Genomic DNA, 19,112 nt, shown 5'->3' with positions numbered 1-19,112 from the left:
ATATATATATATATATACTAAATATTGAATAATTTCTTGATATATATTTATTTTATATTTTAAATTTTTTAACAAAAAATCTGGCTACTCCATATCTTTCTACTAATTTGCTTTAGTACTACTACTCTTTATCTAAGTTTTTAAGTAAATATTTGATTGATTATGTGGTTAATTGTCCACCCATCATTATCTTTTAAAATTATATATAATGGAGTTGGTTGTTCTTTGCCTACTTCAATTATTGTGATAACAATTGTATCTCACTATGATTATATGTCGGGATAATAGTCCGAAAAATACTTGCACTTTTTCTGAATTTGTAGTTGATCATACTGAACTTTGCGGGAGTTCTATTACCTCCCAGACTTTTTTAAAGTGAAATTATTAGATATTTATAACATCTAATTATCAATTCAATTATTATTGATTATTAATTTAAGATAATAATAAAAATTTGTGAATTTTAAATTTTAGATTCGTCTTTTTGACGAAGGAACGTCTGTAAGTAAGAGGTAAAGTTGTTCTCAGGTGATTAGAAGGTCACGAACTTAAGTCGTAAAAATAATCTCTTACAAAATGTGACATATGAGCGTCTTCAATAGACCCTTGTGATTCGATTCTTTTTCAAACATCTGCATAGCGAGAATCTTAGTGTATTTAATTGTTGTCATATGATTAGAAGGCTATAAATTTAAAATGAGAAAATTATCTCTTATAAAATGTGATGTAAGGGCGTCTCCAATAAATAAACCCTTGTGATTCGATCCTTCTTCAAACATCCGTATAGCGAGAATTTTAGTGTATTCAACTATTGTCATGTGATCAGAAGGTCGGGAATTTAAGTCGTGAAAGCCGTCTCATACAAAATGATGTAAGGTCGTCTCTAATAAATCTTTGTGATTCGATCCTTCTCCAAACATACGCATAGCAAGAATCTTAGTGTATACAATTATTGACATGTGATCGGGAGATCACGAATTTAAGTCGTGAAAATAGTCTTTTACATAATGTGACGTTAGGGCGTCTCTAATAATTCTTGTGATTTCATTAGCATATATAGCAAGAATCTTAGTGTACCCAATTATTGTCATATGATCAGAAGGCAACGACTTTAAGTCGTGAAAACAACCTCTTACATAATGAAGGACGTCTCTAATAAATCATTGTGATTCAATCATTCTTCAAACATCCGCATAACGAGAACCTTAATGTATCCAACTGTTGTCATATGACCAGAAGGTTATGAATTTTAATCGTGAAAAGAACCTCTTACATGATGTAAGGACTTCTCCAATAAATCATTGTGATTCAATCCTTCTTCAAACATCCGCATTGCGAGAATCTTAGTGTACCTAACTATTGTCTTTTTGCCAAAAGGTCACAAATTTAAGTCGTGAAAACACATCTTATATGTTGTAAGGACGTCTCCAATAAATCCTTGTGATTCAATTCTGCTTCAAACATCCGCATAGCGAGAATTTCAATGTACCCAATTATTGTCATGTGACCAGAAGGCCAGAGGTGAAACCACCTTATTTTGGTTAGGGGGTTCGGATGAAGTCTCTTCGACGAAAAATTATTCTATTTATATGTGTATATATATTTGATGTCGAACCCTCTTCGGCTTGTTCATATGCCTACTTCTTTTGATTTTGAACCCTTTTAGTAAAAATTTTGACTCCACCACTACAAAAGGTCATAAATTTAAGTCGTGAAATAACCTCTTACATAATATAAAAATGTCTCTAATAAATCCTTGTGATTTAATTCTGCTTCAAACATCCGAAAGCCGAGAATTTTAATGCACCAGTTGTCAGGGGTGAAACTACATATAAGGTAAGGGGATCGTCCAAACTTTCTTCGATAAAAAGTTATATTATATATATATATATATATATATATAAAATTATTATTTATATTTATATAATAAATATCAAACCCCTTTCGATTAATTCGTATATTCACATATGAATTTCCTTGATGTCAATTCTGGCTCCATCACTGCATGCATGTTGTCTTTTAAATTCATCTCTTGTCATACAAAAAGATAATGATGCAAAAAGAAATCCCCACAATCTCAAGGTTTGTGCATTGCCACGCAACTCACTTGTCTAAACTTGGCACAACATGAAAATTACACAATTTATGGTACACAACATAATTCATGTGTACAAAAAGTTCTCTAAATTTGTATTAAATTAGGTCATAAATAAATATATGTTGTATCCTTAATATTTATTAAATAAGCATGAATAAATAAAAATAGTATTATATTTAAAAATAAAAACTAAATATCAAGAGTAAATGGTGTGTTATGGGTAATGGTTGAATCAGAATTTTTATCGAGGGTTATGACCACACAAATTTAATTAAAGGGAGTTCAATATCTATTATGTATATATAAAAAGAAATTATGCAATTTATGCCACATAAAATAATTTCATGTGTATAAAAGTTTTTAAAATTTGTATCTAGTGAAATTAGGTCACAGATAAAAATATTTTATACCGTAAATATTTATTAAATGAGCATGAACAGATAAAAATAGTTATATTTAAGGGGGAAAAATTAAAGATCAAGAATAATTCGGGTAAAAACTTTGTCCTATACGTTGTGTTTACGAATTAATCCGAAGGAATTCAACATCTACTATATATATATATACATAAAAAGAAATTACACAATTTATGCCACATAACATACATAATTCATGTGTATAAAAGTTTTCTAAATTTGTATTAAATTAGGTCATAAATAAAATAACATAATAAAATTCATCTTTATTAAAGTTTTCTAAATTTGTATGGAGGGAAATTAGGTCATAAATAAATATATTTTGTATCATAAATATACATTAAATGATCATGAATTAATAAAAATAGTATTATATTTAAAAACAAAAACCAAAGATCAAGAGCAAATGTTGTGTTATGTACAGAAGTTGAATCAGAATTTTTATTGAGGGTGATAAACACGTAAATTTAACTAAAGAGAGTTCAATATTTACCGTGTATACATAAAAAGGAAATTATGCAATTTATGTCACATGACATAATTCAAGGGCATAAAAGTTTTCTAAATTTGTAGAGTGAAATTAGGTCATAGTTAGATATTTTGTACTATAAATCTATAATTTATAATCTCTATCTATAATATATTAAAGATATGAAAACCCTTAAAAACGTGATTTAAACTTTTTATCCTTCATTAAAAATTTTTTTAGATAAAACTGTCTTTTCACTATTTTTAATTTATTATTTAATTATTTTTTATTATATTAACTAGATTTCCTGAAATATATGAGACTTCTAAAATATATAATAAAAAAATTAATTAATATTTTCCTTTCTACTAGACTTCCTAAAATATATGATAGGAGAATTAATTAATATTTTTCCTTTCTAGTGTTCAATTGGTAAAATACTCCTAAAATAGGATTCTATTAAGAAAGTACTTCTATAAATATTGAAATGTACGTTAAATTAGAGAACAAACCGATTTTTCTATTGGGAGAATATGATTGATGGTGGATGCTTGATTTTCTAACCCTAACTTCTTCACTATAGCATAATAAAATTCGACGTGTGTGTATATATATATATCTTCTTTGTTTTCATTCAAAATCAATCTTTAGGGTCAAAATTTTCGCTCGAATAAGAGTTAGTTGGATCAAAATCGAAGCTTTGTGATCACTATTATATTTTTTTTATATAGTTCATAGGTCGTAGATGAATGTAGGTTGGTTTTGAAAAATTTCTTGTGTAAAGGTTAGGTTTAATTATATTGTTTTGATATCTTTATTATGTTATTGTTTTATTTTAATTTACAAATGCTAAATGAATGTGGGTCGGCTTTGAAAATTTTTGTAGGTAAAAGTTAGGTTATCGTAATATCTCTATTAATTTATTATATTGAGGTAGTTTACAGTTCGCAGATGAATATCGATCGGCTGATTTGAGAATTTTTTGCGAGTAAAATTTTAAGTTTAATTGTAGTGTTATGATATCACTTTTATCGTATTATTTTGTTGCGGTTTATAGGTGATAGATAAATGTTGATCAGCTTTGAAGAATTTTTTTATGTAAAGGTTAGGTTTAGTTGTATTATTTTGATATCTCTATTATCTTATTATTTTGTTATTATTTACAGGTGGTAGATGAGTGTCAGACGACTTCGAGAAATTTTTTGGTATAAAGATTAGATTTAACTGTATTATTTTGATGTCTCTATCATTGTATTATTTTGTTGCAATTTACAGATGGTAGATGAATGTCGATCGACTTTTAAAAATATTTTTCGTAAAGATTAGGTTTAATAAATAAATTCTCCATCTTTACATACTCAAAAGATATTAAATTTAATTATTATATTTATCTTAATTAATTAATTAAATATCTCATTTAATGTAATGTTTGAACTCATTAAAGTGAGGTACATGCGCAAGGCGCGTACAACTTCATCTTATACATTGTGTTATGGGCATGAAATGACATGCAGCAGTTACAGCTTAGGAAGAACATGACCTGATAAGAAGGTGTGGAGAATGTGGTTTAGGATAGAGGGTTAGTAGGTAGAAGTACGTCTGTAATAATAGAGAAGAATTCTTTAATTGTATCTGTGCCTTGTTTTCTTTATTATCTAGAAGTGTGGTAATATTCCTTTTAGTGGTTTGATTTTAGGTTTTTTTATTGGTTATACTATTATCTGTTACGAGCCGGAGGTCTATCGAAAGCAGCTTCTGTATTTCATATGAGGTAGTAATATAGACTGTTTATACTTTACCCTCCTCAAACCCTACTTTGTACAAATACACTGAATATATTGTTGTTATTATTTTGTCGAAAGGACTTCGACCGAACACCTCAATTTAGCATATTTATATAAATTTTCATCTTTATAAAGTAATTATAAAAATCTCAACTAATTATATATCTTTGTTAGATATATCGGAAAGCTAATTATGTATGTTGACACATTCAAAATCTGGGGAAAAAAAATATCGAGGACTAATTATGTATCTTTACAAGAAAAAAATATCGTTGCATGTATAGGGAGCTAATTATGTATCTCAACAGACCAAAAATTAAGATTTTCAGTAATCATACAAAATATCAAAAAACTTTGTAATTAAGCTCCAAATTATCGAAATTTATCTTATTTGCACATATAATTTATTGGTATTTTTTATGTGTATGACTTATGAGTACATGATAGGTGATTTTTTCAAATTTGGTTCATGCTCTTATTTGTTCTTTTTTCCACCTATGAATCTATCCAAAAATGCAAATCCTCACTTGGAGGGAGTATATGTAAAAGACAGTTCTTTTCAATTTAACAAGAGTTCACAGTGTCACGTGATCAGAAGGTCATGAATTAAAGTCGTAAAAATAATTTTTGATAAAAATGTAAGGTAAGCAGAGACTGAGTCAGAATTTCAGTTAAGGGACTGCAGTATTTTTAAAAAAATACACTCAAAAGGGATTCAATACTTACTATTGATGTATAAAAATTAATTTTAATCATGTATAAATGATATATTTTTTTATTGAAGAGGACCCGGATGAACCCCTATTAAAGGGTCGGCTCCGCCCCTGAAGGTAAGGCGATGTACAATAAATCCTTGTGGCTCGACGCTTTCATGAATTCCACACATAGCAGAAACATTAGGGTATCGAAATGCTCTTTTTGCATATCTCTTATTAATCACATAACTTAGAATTAATTCTAAATCCTTTTAAGATTTTTTTTTTTTTTTTTAACAAGAGTAACACCTAAAGTCAATGTTTTATTTGGATAAAATCTTGAAATCACAGATACATTGTAACTTTTCTTTCTTAGTCCCTTTCATGAATAATAATTTAATAATATAAGTACACCTCTTAATTTATTGGAGTAACCGGTAAAGTTGTTATGATATGATCAGGTGGTCAACGGTTTAAATCGTGAGAACAATCTCTTGCAAAAATACAAAACAAGGCTTTATATAATTAACTCTTGTGATTCGGCTCTCTTCGAACTCCACAGATAGTAAAAATTTCAGTGCACCAGACTGACTTTTTATTACATATCCTTTATTTTGTTTTTCTTTCCACCAGTGACGGAGGCACCTTTGCTCAAGGGTTCATTCGAACCTCTTTTGACGGAAAATTATATTATTTTTTTACTATTTTTACATATTTTTTCGTATATTTACTTCTAAATTCCCTAAATGAAAATTCTCGCTCCGTCACTATTTTCCACCTATTTATTAATTTTATCTATTAATGCAAATACTCACTTGGAGGAAGTAAAATATAGTTCTTTTCAATTTAATAAGAGTTCATAGTGCCAGCAAGATAGAGACTTTTAATAGTGACAAAATAAGCATTTTTAGAACAAGTCAAATTTGTGGTCCTAGATTCTAGGGTTTCAAAAATATAACACTTTTATGATGCCATTTTGCATGCCTAGTTGGCTAGTTGATACCTTTATTTAGTGTTCGTGTCAGTTTATGTGCATTTTAATTACTTTATTTGATGTATGCTAAATGATTTTACCAGCACGAGCAACAAGTAACTTTGTCAATCAACATTTTAGACAGAATTTGTGTATATTAAAATTTGAACCATAAGTACTTTGCATAATTTTTATTTACTTTATTAATCGCTAGATCATGCTTAATTTTCTCATCCTATGAAGGATAAGAACCCAAATTATAAACAAAATTACTCATTAAAACACAAAACTAGAACATTTCATAGTGTTTATGTCACAACATAAAAGAAGTGAACCAAGGTCTCAAGTTCGAGCCTTAGGAATATACAAACTTTTAATAGAAGAAGTGTTTCTTCAACCCCGTATGGCGAGAATCTAAATTAGTAGAGCCAGTAGATTTTAGGTACATACAGAGAGACAAAAAATTAGATGAAAATACAAATTTTCTAATGAAAGTCCGTTTAGAGAAAGTTCTGGTAGAGAGCGCTTCCCCTTTTGGTGGACTTCACATCACACAAATTCAAATTACTCAGATCAGTAAATTTCAAATACAAAACGATTAAACAAAGAAAAAAAAAAGAAAGAATCAAGAAGAAGAAAGAAAGTTTTTTTTTTCACTCCTCCCACTTCCCCTCCCTTTTCGCTCTAGTGACTCGAACTCACAATCTTCTGGTTGGAAGATTGAAAGTGAGTACTTTCCCTTTTGGTGAACTCCACATGACACAAATAATCCAAATCATTCAGATCAGTAAATTTCAAATACAAAATGCTTAAACAAAGAAAAAAAAAGAAAAAAGAAGAAAAAAAATTTTCAATCCTCCCTAGGATCTCCCAACCCTTTTCGCTCTGATGACTCAAACTCAGAACCTTCAGGTCAGAAGATTGGAAGCGATCAGGGATGCTTACCGTCCGAGCAACTTCCTCCTGTCAAAGAAGAAGAAGCCTTAATAAGGTGTTTTAGGAAGAAAATTATTTCCCCCCTTATGATCCATGATGGTGATTTTGAATGGTATAGTACTACTTTCATCTCTTTCTTTTTGATCTTGATCAATATTATTATTTCCAAGTACTCCAATAACACACTTATTTTGGTTCATTCTTTCACTTTCTAACTCTCTATGCTTATGCAAATACCTCTTCAATGGCTCAACATAATCATCAAAACCTAAACTTCCCAAAGCCCAACAAATATCATCACCATTCAAAGTCTTTCTCTTCTCATTGTGACACTTATCACATGCTTCACCTGTCACAAAACTAATAAACTCACTAACACATTCTTGCATAGTCTCTTTTGCCTCTTTTGAAATCTTGGCATTTGGTGGAAGAATTTTCTTCATAATTCTTCCAACATTTGCTATTGGTAATAACCTATCTTGCTCCTTAATCACTCCATTATCTTCACTAATTGAAGTGTAATTAGAGCTTTCTTTATGATATTTGGACCTTAATATGTTGATATTATTATTATCAACCATATTTATTTTTTTACTTTCTTTCTATAAGAAGAAAACCTATAAGTTTGATCCATTATATGTAGGGTTTGTTTCCTTATAAGCACATATCTTTAAGTTTATTATGTTTAAACAAATGGTATTTAACTTTTATACGCTGACAATGTAAATGGTTTATTATGTTATAGCATGTTAACGTGCGATAATGACGTATTTTTTTAAGTACTGTCTTGTATATAAGTTAATTCTTTGAGTATTGTATTAGAGTCGTCCAAAAGTTAAAAACCTGCGATGCATATGGGTGGGAGTTTGATATTCTGTTCGGTATTTTAAAAGTTTGGGTTCGGTAAATTGAATTTCAGTTCGGTACGGTATTTGGTGTTACCGTATTAAAGTTGGAGATGTGCAAACAACGTTTTGTGCTTTTTAAGAATATATTACTAAAGTCCAAGACATTCTTTGGAATGACTAATACTATTATTTATTAGGTTAGTTAGACCTATCGTATTATATATATATATATATATCGGTATTCGGTAAATATCAAATACTAAATGGTATTAATATCCTGTACCAAACCCAATCTCAAATACCGAAATGTTAAAATTTTACTGCCAAATACCATACCAAATATCGAATTACAGAATTTTTTGATTCGATTTGATAATTTGATTTTTGATATTTTATGTCTAGCCCTAATGATGCATAGCATAGTCGTATAAAAGTTAAAATCTTTATAATATTGTTGAGAGATATAAAATTTAAATAGCATCTATACGAAAAGTTAGGTAATATTTCTTATGTGAGCATGTTTTTCAAGGATGCTAAAGATGGTTTTCTAGACTTTATTATATGGATATATAATATTGTTTTTAATCAATTAGTGATTATATGGTCCCCATCTCCCCTAATTACTTGCTAATTAATCTTTTTAATTTGGAAAACTATAGTTGGATAACCTAATTGTAAGTAGGTTTTGATAGGAAATTCACTTTGGTTTCCAAGAAACAAGGGAGGCTATAAATTAATTATAATATAATGTATAGGTTTAGCTATAATTAATTATAATATAATGTATAGGTTTAGCTAGGTGGCATACATGTGTTTGAATGTGGCAGGCAAAGTTGTTTAAATTAATGGAAAATAGGACACTAATTATTGGTGCTAATTTATTAAGTTAATTACTTTCATGTTCCAACGTTCATTTTTACTTATAACATTTCACTTCTTAAGGAGATAAGCATTACTTAGCCCCTCGAACTATGATCAAAGTTGCTACGATACATTTAAGCTTCGCATGGATCCTATTACCCGCCTGAACTCAATATTACTGTACTTTTGTAACCCTTTTGTGCTGATGTGGCACCTTTATGATATAAAAATGGGGCCCACGTCAGAAGTATCACGTCAGCTAAAATGATATCGTAGCAATAGAACCTCTTTGAAGTTGGAGTGTGTCGTAACAAATTTGATCATAGTTCAGGGGTACTAGATGTTTTACTCTTTCTTAAGAGTCAAATTGCAAGAACTTTAATCAGCATTTTAAGATATATTTTAAGTAAAGCATCTAGTACCCCTGAACTATGACCAAACTTGCTACGACACACTCCAACTTCATGAGGGTCGTATTACCCCTTGAACTAAATTTTAGCGCATTTTTGTCAACTTTTTTTGCTGGCGTGACACCTTTTGTCAATATTTTTAGCTAACGTGGCATCTTTAACGTGGTCCCCATGTTATGTAGTAAAGGTGTCACATCAACATAAAAGGGTGACAAAAATATGTTAAAATTGAGTTAAGAATAGTAATCGGATCTCTGTGAAGTTGGAGCGTGTCGTAGCAACTTTGACCATAGTTCGAGGAATATTGGATATTTGGATGCTCATCTCTATGTTTTTTCGTTATACTAATATCATAAGAATGGCAAAGTAGTATTTTCCTACAGTTTTTAAGTATTTAAATTTTAAATCTAAAATATTTAATAATCTAATTCATTTATCTCTGAAAATTAGTTAATTAAACTGACTCTTGCTAGTGAAATATGACAAGTAAAAATAAATACACCACATGTGCGTAAGTCAGTAAGTATCAATATCTTTGCCATATAAATTACTCTTCCAAAAATTCAATATATATCATTATCATATATATAATTCCAATTCCTTTATTTTTTTTAATTCTTTTTCTTTGCATTCTTGATTTGATTTTTATTATATCCATATTATCCACCACTATATTTGCATGTTCGAAAAAAATACAAACAATACACTATTTTTGCATGGTCGAAATATCTGAACTTCAATCATATAAAACTTCAGATACGATTTGTGTGTTGTTTCCAAAATTGGATAAAAGTTAAATAATTATAAGAATATATAAAATATAAATAAATAGCGGTGTCCAAATAGGCTGTCCTGTGAAATCATTTGGGCAAACAACATAAATCCCGACAGTTTGAAGCTTAATTACAGATAATCCCGACATTTTGCATAATTACTGAAAATCTCGATTTTGAGTCTGTCGAGATACATAATTAGCTTTCGATACATCCAATGGATACATTTTTTAAGTAAGAATATATAATTAGTTTTTGATATATTTTTACTGATATTAGGTCTGTTGAGATACGTAATACATCCAACGAAGATACATTTTTTACTTTGTAAAGATACACAATTAGCTCCTGTTACATTTTTTTCGATTTTGGGTATGTCGAGATACATAATTAGCTTTTGATACGTCTTACGAAGGTACATAATTAGTTCAAAGTTTTGTAAGAGTAGAAATTTGTGCAAATATGTTAAATTAAGGTGTATATTTATGTTATTTTTCCAAATGATAATGGGACTTCATGGGTTAGGTGTTGGGCCACTTAACGTCTGGCCCACTATTTTTCTTGTTGCTTAATGGTCCATTACTGATGTAGGCCCAAATACAAAATGGGCTGGTATGGGGTGTGGACATATAAAATTTTGGCCCCTCAGTCCAAACGTTATATTCATTAAAACAATTAAGTACAATACAATATAATATAAGATAAAAACATTTGCAACAAACATCCAAACAAAGTGTAAAAACTTTCATACTTAGATGAACAAAAATTACGCTCGTTTGTTGTCTTGTTCTTTGTCGTTAATTGGTATCGCTTGCCATCGTAGCAACTTCTGATGGTACCCTTTTTGAAATTATAACGCGATACTTGGTTCATAGGATAAGGCAGGATATCTCAAGACTAATTAAGATCAAATGTATACTATCAACTATAAACAGTATAAATTTAAGAGATAAGCATTCAGTACCCCTTCGAACTATGGTCAAAGTTGTTACGATGCACTCCAACTTTACAGGGGTCCTATTATCCCAATTAATTCAATTTTAGCGTATTTTTGTTACCATTTTATGCTGACGTGACACCTTTATCACATAAAATAGGGTCCACGTCAAAAATATCACGTCAGCTAAAAAAGTTGACAAAAGGTGTCACGCAAGCTAAAAAGGATGGTAAAAATATGCTAAAATTTAATTTCGAGAGGTAATAAAACCTCCGTGAAATTAGAGTGTGTGGGTGTCACGCCAGCTAAAGATTGACAAAAAGTGTCACGTCAACTAAAAAGGATGGTAAAATACGCTAAAATTTAGTTCCGAGAAGTAGTAAAACCTTCGTGAAATTGGAGTGTGCAGGTGTCATGCCAGCTAAAAAGATTGACAAAAGGTGTCATGTCAGCTAAAAAAGATGACAAAAGTATACTAAAATTTAGTTTCGGGGTAATAAAACCTCCATAAAATTGAAATGTGTAGGTGTCACGCCAACTAAAAAGGTTGACAAAAGGTGACGTAAGCTAAAAAGGATGACAATAATACGCTAAGATTTAGTTACAGGAGGTAATAAAGCCTCCGTTAAATTAGAGTGTGTAGGTGTTACTCCAGCTAAAAAGGTTGATGAAAGGTGTCAGGTCATCTGAAAAAACTGATAAAAGTACGCTAAAATTTAGTTTCGAGAGATAATAAAACCTCTGTGAAATTGGAGTGTGTAAGTGTCACGCCAACTAAAAAAGTTGACAAAAGGTGTCACGTCAGCTAAAAAGGATGTTAAAATACGCTAAAATTTAATTCCAAGAGGTAATAAAAACTCTGCAAAATTAGAGTATATAAGTGTCACGCCAACTAAAAAGATTGACAAAAGATGTCACGTCAGCTAAAAAGGATGACCAAAATACACTAAAATTTAGTTTCGAGAGGTAATAAAATCTCCATAAAATTGGAGTGTGTAGGTGTCACGCCAGTTAAAAAGATTGACAAAAGGTGTCACGTCAGCTAAAAATGGATGGCAAAAATACGCTAAAATTTAGTTTCGGGAGGTGATAAAACCTCCGTGAAATTGAAGTGTGTAGGTTTCACGTCGGCTGAAAAGGTTGACAAAAGATGTCACATCAGCTAAAAAAGATAACAAAAATACGCTAAAATTTAGTTTCGGAAGGTAATAAAACCTCCGTGAAATTAGAGTGTATAGGTGTCACGCCAGCTAAAAAGGTTGACAAAAGGTGTCACGTCATCTAAAAAGGATGACAAAAATACGCTAAAATTTAGTTTCGAGAGGTAATAAAACCTCCGTGAAATTGGAGTGTGTAGGTGTCACGCCAGCTAAAAACGTTGACAAAAGGTGTCACGTCAGCTAAAAAGGATGATAAAAATACGTTAAAATTTAGTTTCAAGAGGTAATAAAAAACCGTGAAATTGAAGTGTGTAGGTTTCATGTCAACTAAAAAGATTGACAAAAGGTGTCACGTCAACTAAAAAGGATGGTAAAATATGCTAAAATTTAGTTCCGAGAGGTAGTAAAACCTTCGTGAAATTGGAGTGTGCAGGTGTCATGCCAGCTAAAAAGATTGACAAAAGGTATCACGTCAGCTAAAAAGGATGGCAAAAATATTCTAAAATTTAGTGCTGGGGGTAATAAAACCTCCATAAAATTGAAATGTGTAGGTGTCACGCCAGCTAAAAAGATTGACAAAAGGTGTCACGTCAGCTAAAAAGGATGACCAAAATATACTAAAATTTAGTTTCGAGAGGTAATAAAATCTCCATAAAATTGGAGTGTGTAGGTGTCACGCCAACTAAAAAGATTGACAATAGATGTCACATCAGCTAAAAAAAATGATAAAAATACGCTAAAATTTAGTTTTAAGAGGTAATAAAACCTCCGTGAAATTAAAGTGTGTAGGTGTTACGTCAACTAAAAAGGTTTACAAAAGGTGTCACGTAAGCTAAAAAAGAATGATAAAAATAGGCTAAAATTTAGTTTTGAAAGGTGATAAAACCTCCATAAAATTGGAGTATGTAGGTTTCACGTCAGCTGAAAAGGTCGACAAAAGATGTCATGTCAACAAAAAAGAATGATAAAAATACATTAAAATTTAATTCAAAAACCTAATAAAACCTCCATAAAATTAAAATATGTCATAACAAATTTAATCATAATTCATAACAGTGCTAAATATTTTACTCTAAATTTAAATCAAACTTAATTCTAAATATCCCACCTTATATTATCTCATTAAATATGAAACTATTTAATAGTCAAATTTTGAGGGAAAGGTGGAGCACATGAAGGAGACATTTACGTGCATAAAGGTGAAGAAAATAAGAAAATGCCAATTAGTACAATGACTTTTATACACCAATGTGGCCACTAGTTGGAAAAAGAAAAAAAAATTATCAATTTTTATAATTCAAATTCAATATTAAGATAGTCAATTTTTAGAATTCAAATTCAATTTTTTTTAATAAAAGTAAAAGTATAAGGATGATGACTCTAAAATACTTTTCTTTTCTTTTTCCCTACTACTCATATGCTTAAAGTAAATTTGTAAAATGGATTCTTAAATAAATTCAAAAAAAAAAAAAATTGATTGAATAACCTAATAAAAAGCAGTTCGATATACTAAAACTTTCTCTACGAACAAAGTCTGCAAAAAAATAAATCAAACCCCAAGGTCTATTATCATATTGAGCAATAATTTGCAAAATTATATACTTTCTCCGGCCCAAATTATCCATCTCAAATTGAGATGATACATCGATTAAGAAAAATAATTAATAACATGCCTAGTTTAATATAGTACCCGTATTAAATTATATTTATATTTTAATTTGAATAAAAAGTAATTAATGCAAAGGGTAAAACATGAAGAAAGAAAAATTATCTCTTCTTAATTAATGAAAAAAAATAATTAAAATGAGAAATCAAATTAAACAATTTGGAACGGATAATTTGAGACGGGAGGAGTATAAAAAAAAAAGTCTAATAAAATATTCCTTTGTCGTCCCAACCACCATTCTACTATCTTTTTTTTTTTGTTATTTCACATTTAGTGTCGATATTTGTATTAAGATTCGAGAAATTTTAATTCGCGTATTATATAATTTGTTTTTCATGATTTTTGAATTCACAAATTACAACATTTTTATAATGATATTTTTATTTATAAGGACTTGAACTTGAAATTTTTGATTAGAGATAAATTAATTTTAATCATCTCACCAACAATTATTCTTACTTTTAGTAATCCTATTATTATTATTATTATTATTATTATTATTATTATTATTATTATTATTATTATTTGGACGTAGTGGATGTCATCTTTTGTGTGATGTATATATGGCCATGCGTAATATTCTGGAACTTTCTTGGCCCACTAACCACTTACTATAATTAATTAATTAGTATAATATGAATGCAAAATTATTGACTTTGTAAAAATAAGTTAATGTAATAATATAATAATTAATGATAAATGTGAAAGACTTAGAAAGTCTTTGCATGTTGAACAAACTTATTTTTACACCTAGGGTTGTTTAAAATAATTTCGGCATAAAATTTGAGATTAATTTTATTTCATATTTAATGTAAAGTATTAATTAATTTACATTATTTGGATCGAATTAAATTATCTATGTGATGAAAAGTAGTAATCTGAATTCATCTCAATTTACATGAAGTAGTTCAACTCAATAGTTGATACGACGATTAATAAAGAAAGATAGACTTTTAAAATTTACAGTCTTAAACAGGCCACAGATAATTGTGTAATTATATATAAATTATTTTATTAATAATAATAATTGATAAGTATTCATTAATCCTTAGATCTCGAGTAATTCGAGCCCTAAATATAGAGCCGTCTTTATTAGAAAGCACTTTATATTCTACCGTAAAACTTCTCAACGTAAATCATAATTAGTCTAACTCTGATACTGATGTCGAATACCATCAAATGAAAAATAAAAAAATTGGTAAATCTTAAATATCAAATAACTATATTATCAAATATAATTGGTTTAATTAAGAACCCATTAATCCTTAATCAAGATCTCGAGTAATTCGAGCCCTAAATATTGAGTCGCCTTTAGTAGAAAGCACTTTATACTCTACCATAAAACTTCTCGACGTGGTGATTCAGCACTTCACCCCTTATGCAAGAGGGTGGGAGTTCGATCCCTACCTCTGGTGAATGGAAAAAATTATGTGGCCAATTTCCTACCGCTTAGTGCGCTGATAGTAGGAACGGAGGATTAGTCTCACGGCTGCCGACTGTGGAAATACCTTGGGAACCCAAAAAAAAAAAAAAGAAAACTTCTCGACGTGAATCGTAATTAGTCGGACTCTGATCCTGATATCAACTATCGAAAATCACCAAATGAAAAATAAAAAAATCAGTAAATCTTAAATATTTTTATTATCAAATATAATTGACTTAATTTTATTTTTTTTTCTTATTTTCATAATTAAAATATCAAAGCTTCTCAATAAGTGTGGAAGGTATACAACTTTCAATAAATAAATATCTCCCACACACATGTTCCACCTACCTACCACTACTTTCCAACAGGTCATTCTAGAAGTCAATTTTATTTTATTTTATTTTTATTCGGTGTTCGATATTCGTGCTAAGTCGATTAAATTTAAATTCAAAAAAAAGCACAATTTATGATTTTTAATGTTCGATATTCCAGTTGAGTCGATCAAAATCAAATTCAAAAATAACACAAGTTAGGGCTTGTTTTACCATGAAATTTCTAAAAAAAAAATAAAAAAAAATTATAGCTTAGGGTTCAAAGAAGGATCGAACTATAAAGATCTATTATACGCAGTCTCACGTTATATTTCTAACGCCAAATCAAACATAAAATAGAATTAATTTCAAATTTTATCTCGAAATTATTACTCCCTTTATCTCATCTTATATGACACGCTTTTTTATCTGTCCTGTAAGAAAAATATCACCTTTCTATAATTAAAAAAAAAAAAATTTACTTTAAATTTTTTTTGCTATCCTTAATAAAATAATTTATAACTATAAAAACATTCAAAAATTATTTTAAATCATTAATTTCAAAATTTTTAATTTTTTTTTCTACGAAGGGTAACTAGTAAAGTTGCTGCCATGTAACCACGAGGTCACGGGTTCAAACTTGAAAACAGCCTCGCTAGTAGAAATGCAAGGTAAGATTGCGTAAAATACATCCTTGTAGTAATGTCCTTCCTCGACCCTGCACATAGCGAAAATTTTAGTACATCGAGCTGTTATTTTATTTTTTTAATTGTGTCGAGTCAAAAAATGTTGCACAAAATGAAACGGAGGGAGTAATCTTTTTATCATATTACCAAACAACCCCCTTGGTTATTGGATCTATATAACCAACTCCAATACACATGCCTTTAACTCACCAATTCAACAATTTTCTCATCAAAAACTTTATATTTTCTTCACATAAAATAATTTTCTTATCAAAATTTTTTTATAATTTTTTAATAGCAAAAATGGCAATCAAAGTTCATGGCCCAATTATGTCACCAGCTGTTATGAGAGTTGTTGCTGCATTAAAAGAAAAAAATCTTGAATTTGAACTTGTTCCTGTTAATATGCAAAATGGTGATCACAAAAAGGAACCTTTTATTACCCTCAATGTATGTATAATATATTTTAATTATATAATTATTTTCATCCTATTATATCTATTTGAATATGTCCTATTTTTTTTCATATTCTTTATATTTTCTCTTCAATATATGTAAAATATTTGATCTTTATCTTATGCCCTATGCCCTATTTGAATTAAAGTCTCAGCATAACTGATAAAGTTGCATGCATGCACGTATCATACAATAGATGTTAGATGTTTGTGGTTTGGCTTTTTTTATCTGAATCAGAATCTTAGCGTAACTGGTAAAATTGTATCCATGCATGTAAAAATAAATGTTAAAGTTGCCTGTGATCGAATTCTTTTTCAGATTCTATATGGGGTCCATATAGATCATTTTTAACTGTTATGGATGATTTTTTTTTGATTTACATAGATATTTTTGTTCAGCAAGAGTTTAGTGTATCGAACATTTAAAATAAAAAAAATGTATGCATGTTTTTATTGGGTTTCAAGTAGATTCAATTAATAACATACTACTACAATTTTTAAATTTTTATTATGGTTTGTGGGAGGAAATAAGATATCTGATTTATTTGCAAAATGAACTGGAGAAAATGATATTTTTCAAGTGATGTCTTTTATGTTTAAAAATGAAATTAGTAAATAGGATACATATATATATATATATATATATATATATATGTAGCCTAAAAAAACCATATAGTGTGAATTAAGTTTCGCGCGGACTCTTCAATTTTGATGTCAGTATAATATTTTGGGAGAATTCAACTCGTATTTGGTAGATTTTCGTTTTAAGAGTCCGAGCAACATAGAATGTGAATATAATTTTATTTGATTAATTATTTGCAGCCATTTGGTCAAGTTCCAGCTTTTGAAGATGGAGATCTCAAACTTTTTGGTAAGTCAACTTACTTTTATTATACACAGAACAACAACATACCCAGTGTATTTTCATAAAATGATGTCGGAGAGAATAAAGTGTACGTTATCTTAGATGAAGTAGAGAGGTTGTTTTCAATAGAATCCCGACTTAGAACATATATTAGTATAACAAACAAAAAAATATATATAAAAACACACAACAGAATGATACAAGAAACAAGACACCATAGATTAACGCAAAATCGCAAACCTTATCGCTATGTTTATGAGGTAGAGGTTGTTTCTGATAGATTCTCGGCATAAAAGTAGCATAAGAGCTTGCCCAAATTCAATTGCGTCGACGTGTGATCCACTTAAGATGTGATCTCGTAAATGGGGTATGGGGAAGGTAAAATGTACGTAAAGTCGCAAACCTTATCCCTAGCTTTATGACGTAGAGTTTGTTTCTGATAGATCCTCGGCATACAAGTAGCTTAACAACTTGCCTAAACTCAATGAAAATCATCAATATAGTTTGATTTTCGTCGACGTGTGATCCACTTAAGATGTGATCTCGTAAATGGGGTATGGAAAAGGTAGCATGTACGCAAAGTCGCAAACCTTATCCCTACCTTTATATAAGGTAGAGGTGGAGGTTGTTTCTGATAGATCCTCGGAGTACAAGTAGCATAAGAACTTGCCCAAATTCAATTGTGTCGACGTATGATCCACTTAAGATGTGATCTCGTAAATGGGGTATGGAGAAGGTAGAATGTACGTAAAGTCGCAAACCTTATCCCTACCCTTATGACGCAGAGGTTGTTTCTGATAGATCCTCAGCACACGCGTAGCTTAGAACTTGATTCTTTCTTTGGTTTTTATGATGTTGATTGTATGAATTATATTGCTTATGCAGAATCAAGAGCCATTACACAATACATAGCTCACACGTATGCAGACAAAGGGAACCAACTCTTACCCAATGACCCAAAGAAAATGGCAATAATGTCTGTATGGATGGAAGTTGAAGCCCAGAAATTCGACCCTGTTGGCTCAAAACTTGCCTATGAGATAGCTATCAAGCCGATGATGGGCAAGGTAACGGACGACGCAGTTGTTGCAGAGAACGAAGAGAAAATGGGGAAACTACTCGACGTATACGAAGCTAGACTCAAGGAGTCGAAGTACTTGGGTGGCGATAGCTTTACGCTGGCCGATTTGCACCATGCCCCGGGTTTGCATTACTTGTCTGGGACTAAAGTGAAGAGCTTGTTTGATGCTAGGCCTCATGTTACTGCTTGGTGTGCTGATGTATTGGCTAGGCCAGCTTGGTCCAAGACACTTGAGTTGAACAAACAGTAAGTGGCGGACGGA

At 30.1% G+C, this 19,112-nt stretch overlaps 2 protein-coding genes across 2 annotated transcripts; one reads left to right on the top strand and one right to left on the bottom strand.

Moving 5' to 3' along the window:
• Positions 1–7,334: 7,334 nt before the first annotated feature.
• Positions 7,335–7,974, bottom strand: LOC124899203 (nuclear transcription factor Y subunit B-5-like). The gene has a single exon (XM_047413377.1). The coding sequence runs from the start codon at positions 7,950–7,952 to the stop codon at positions 7,419–7,421; it is 534 nt and encodes a 177-aa protein (XP_047269333.1). The 5' UTR covers positions 7,953–7,974; the 3' UTR covers positions 7,335–7,418.
• Positions 7,975–16,591: 8,617 nt separating this feature from the next.
• LOC107873717 (glutathione S-transferase) lies at positions 16,592–19,106 on the top strand. Its single transcript, XM_016720655.2, has 3 exons — positions 16,592–16,899; positions 17,727–17,775; positions 18,655–19,106. The coding sequence occupies exons 1-3, from the start codon at positions 16,645–16,647 to the stop codon at positions 19,098–19,100; spliced, it is 750 nt and encodes a 249-aa protein (XP_016576141.2). The 5' UTR covers positions 16,592–16,644; the 3' UTR covers positions 19,101–19,106.
• Positions 19,107–19,112: the final 6 nt, after the last annotated feature.

The sequence above is a fragment of the Capsicum annuum genome, chromosome 6 (genome assembly GCF_002878395.1).
Source record: "Capsicum annuum cultivar UCD-10X-F1 chromosome 6, UCD10Xv1.1, whole genome shotgun sequence".
NCBI classification, from domain to species: Eukaryota; Viridiplantae; Streptophyta; class Magnoliopsida; order Solanales; family Solanaceae; genus Capsicum; species Capsicum annuum.
This window is presented reverse-complemented; position numbering and strand designations above follow the sequence as displayed.

Excerpts from the sequence above, each read along its gene's own strand:
- LOC107873717 (XM_016720655.2), top strand. The coding sequence starts at position 16,645 with ATGCCTTTAACTCACCAATTCAACAATTTTCTCATCAAAAACTTTATA. Across the intron at positions 16,900-17,726 it reads AACCTTTTATTACCCTCAAT|CCATTTGGTCAAGTTCCAGC; the intron begins GTATGTATAATA and ends AATTATTTGCAG. Across the intron at positions 17,776-18,654 it reads TGGAGATCTCAAACTTTTTG|AATCAAGAGCCATTACACAA; the intron begins GTAAGTCAACTT and ends TTGCTTATGCAG.
- LOC124899203 (XM_047413377.1), bottom strand. The coding sequence starts at position 7,952 with ATGGTTGATAATAATAATATCAACATATTAAGGTCCAAATATCATAAA.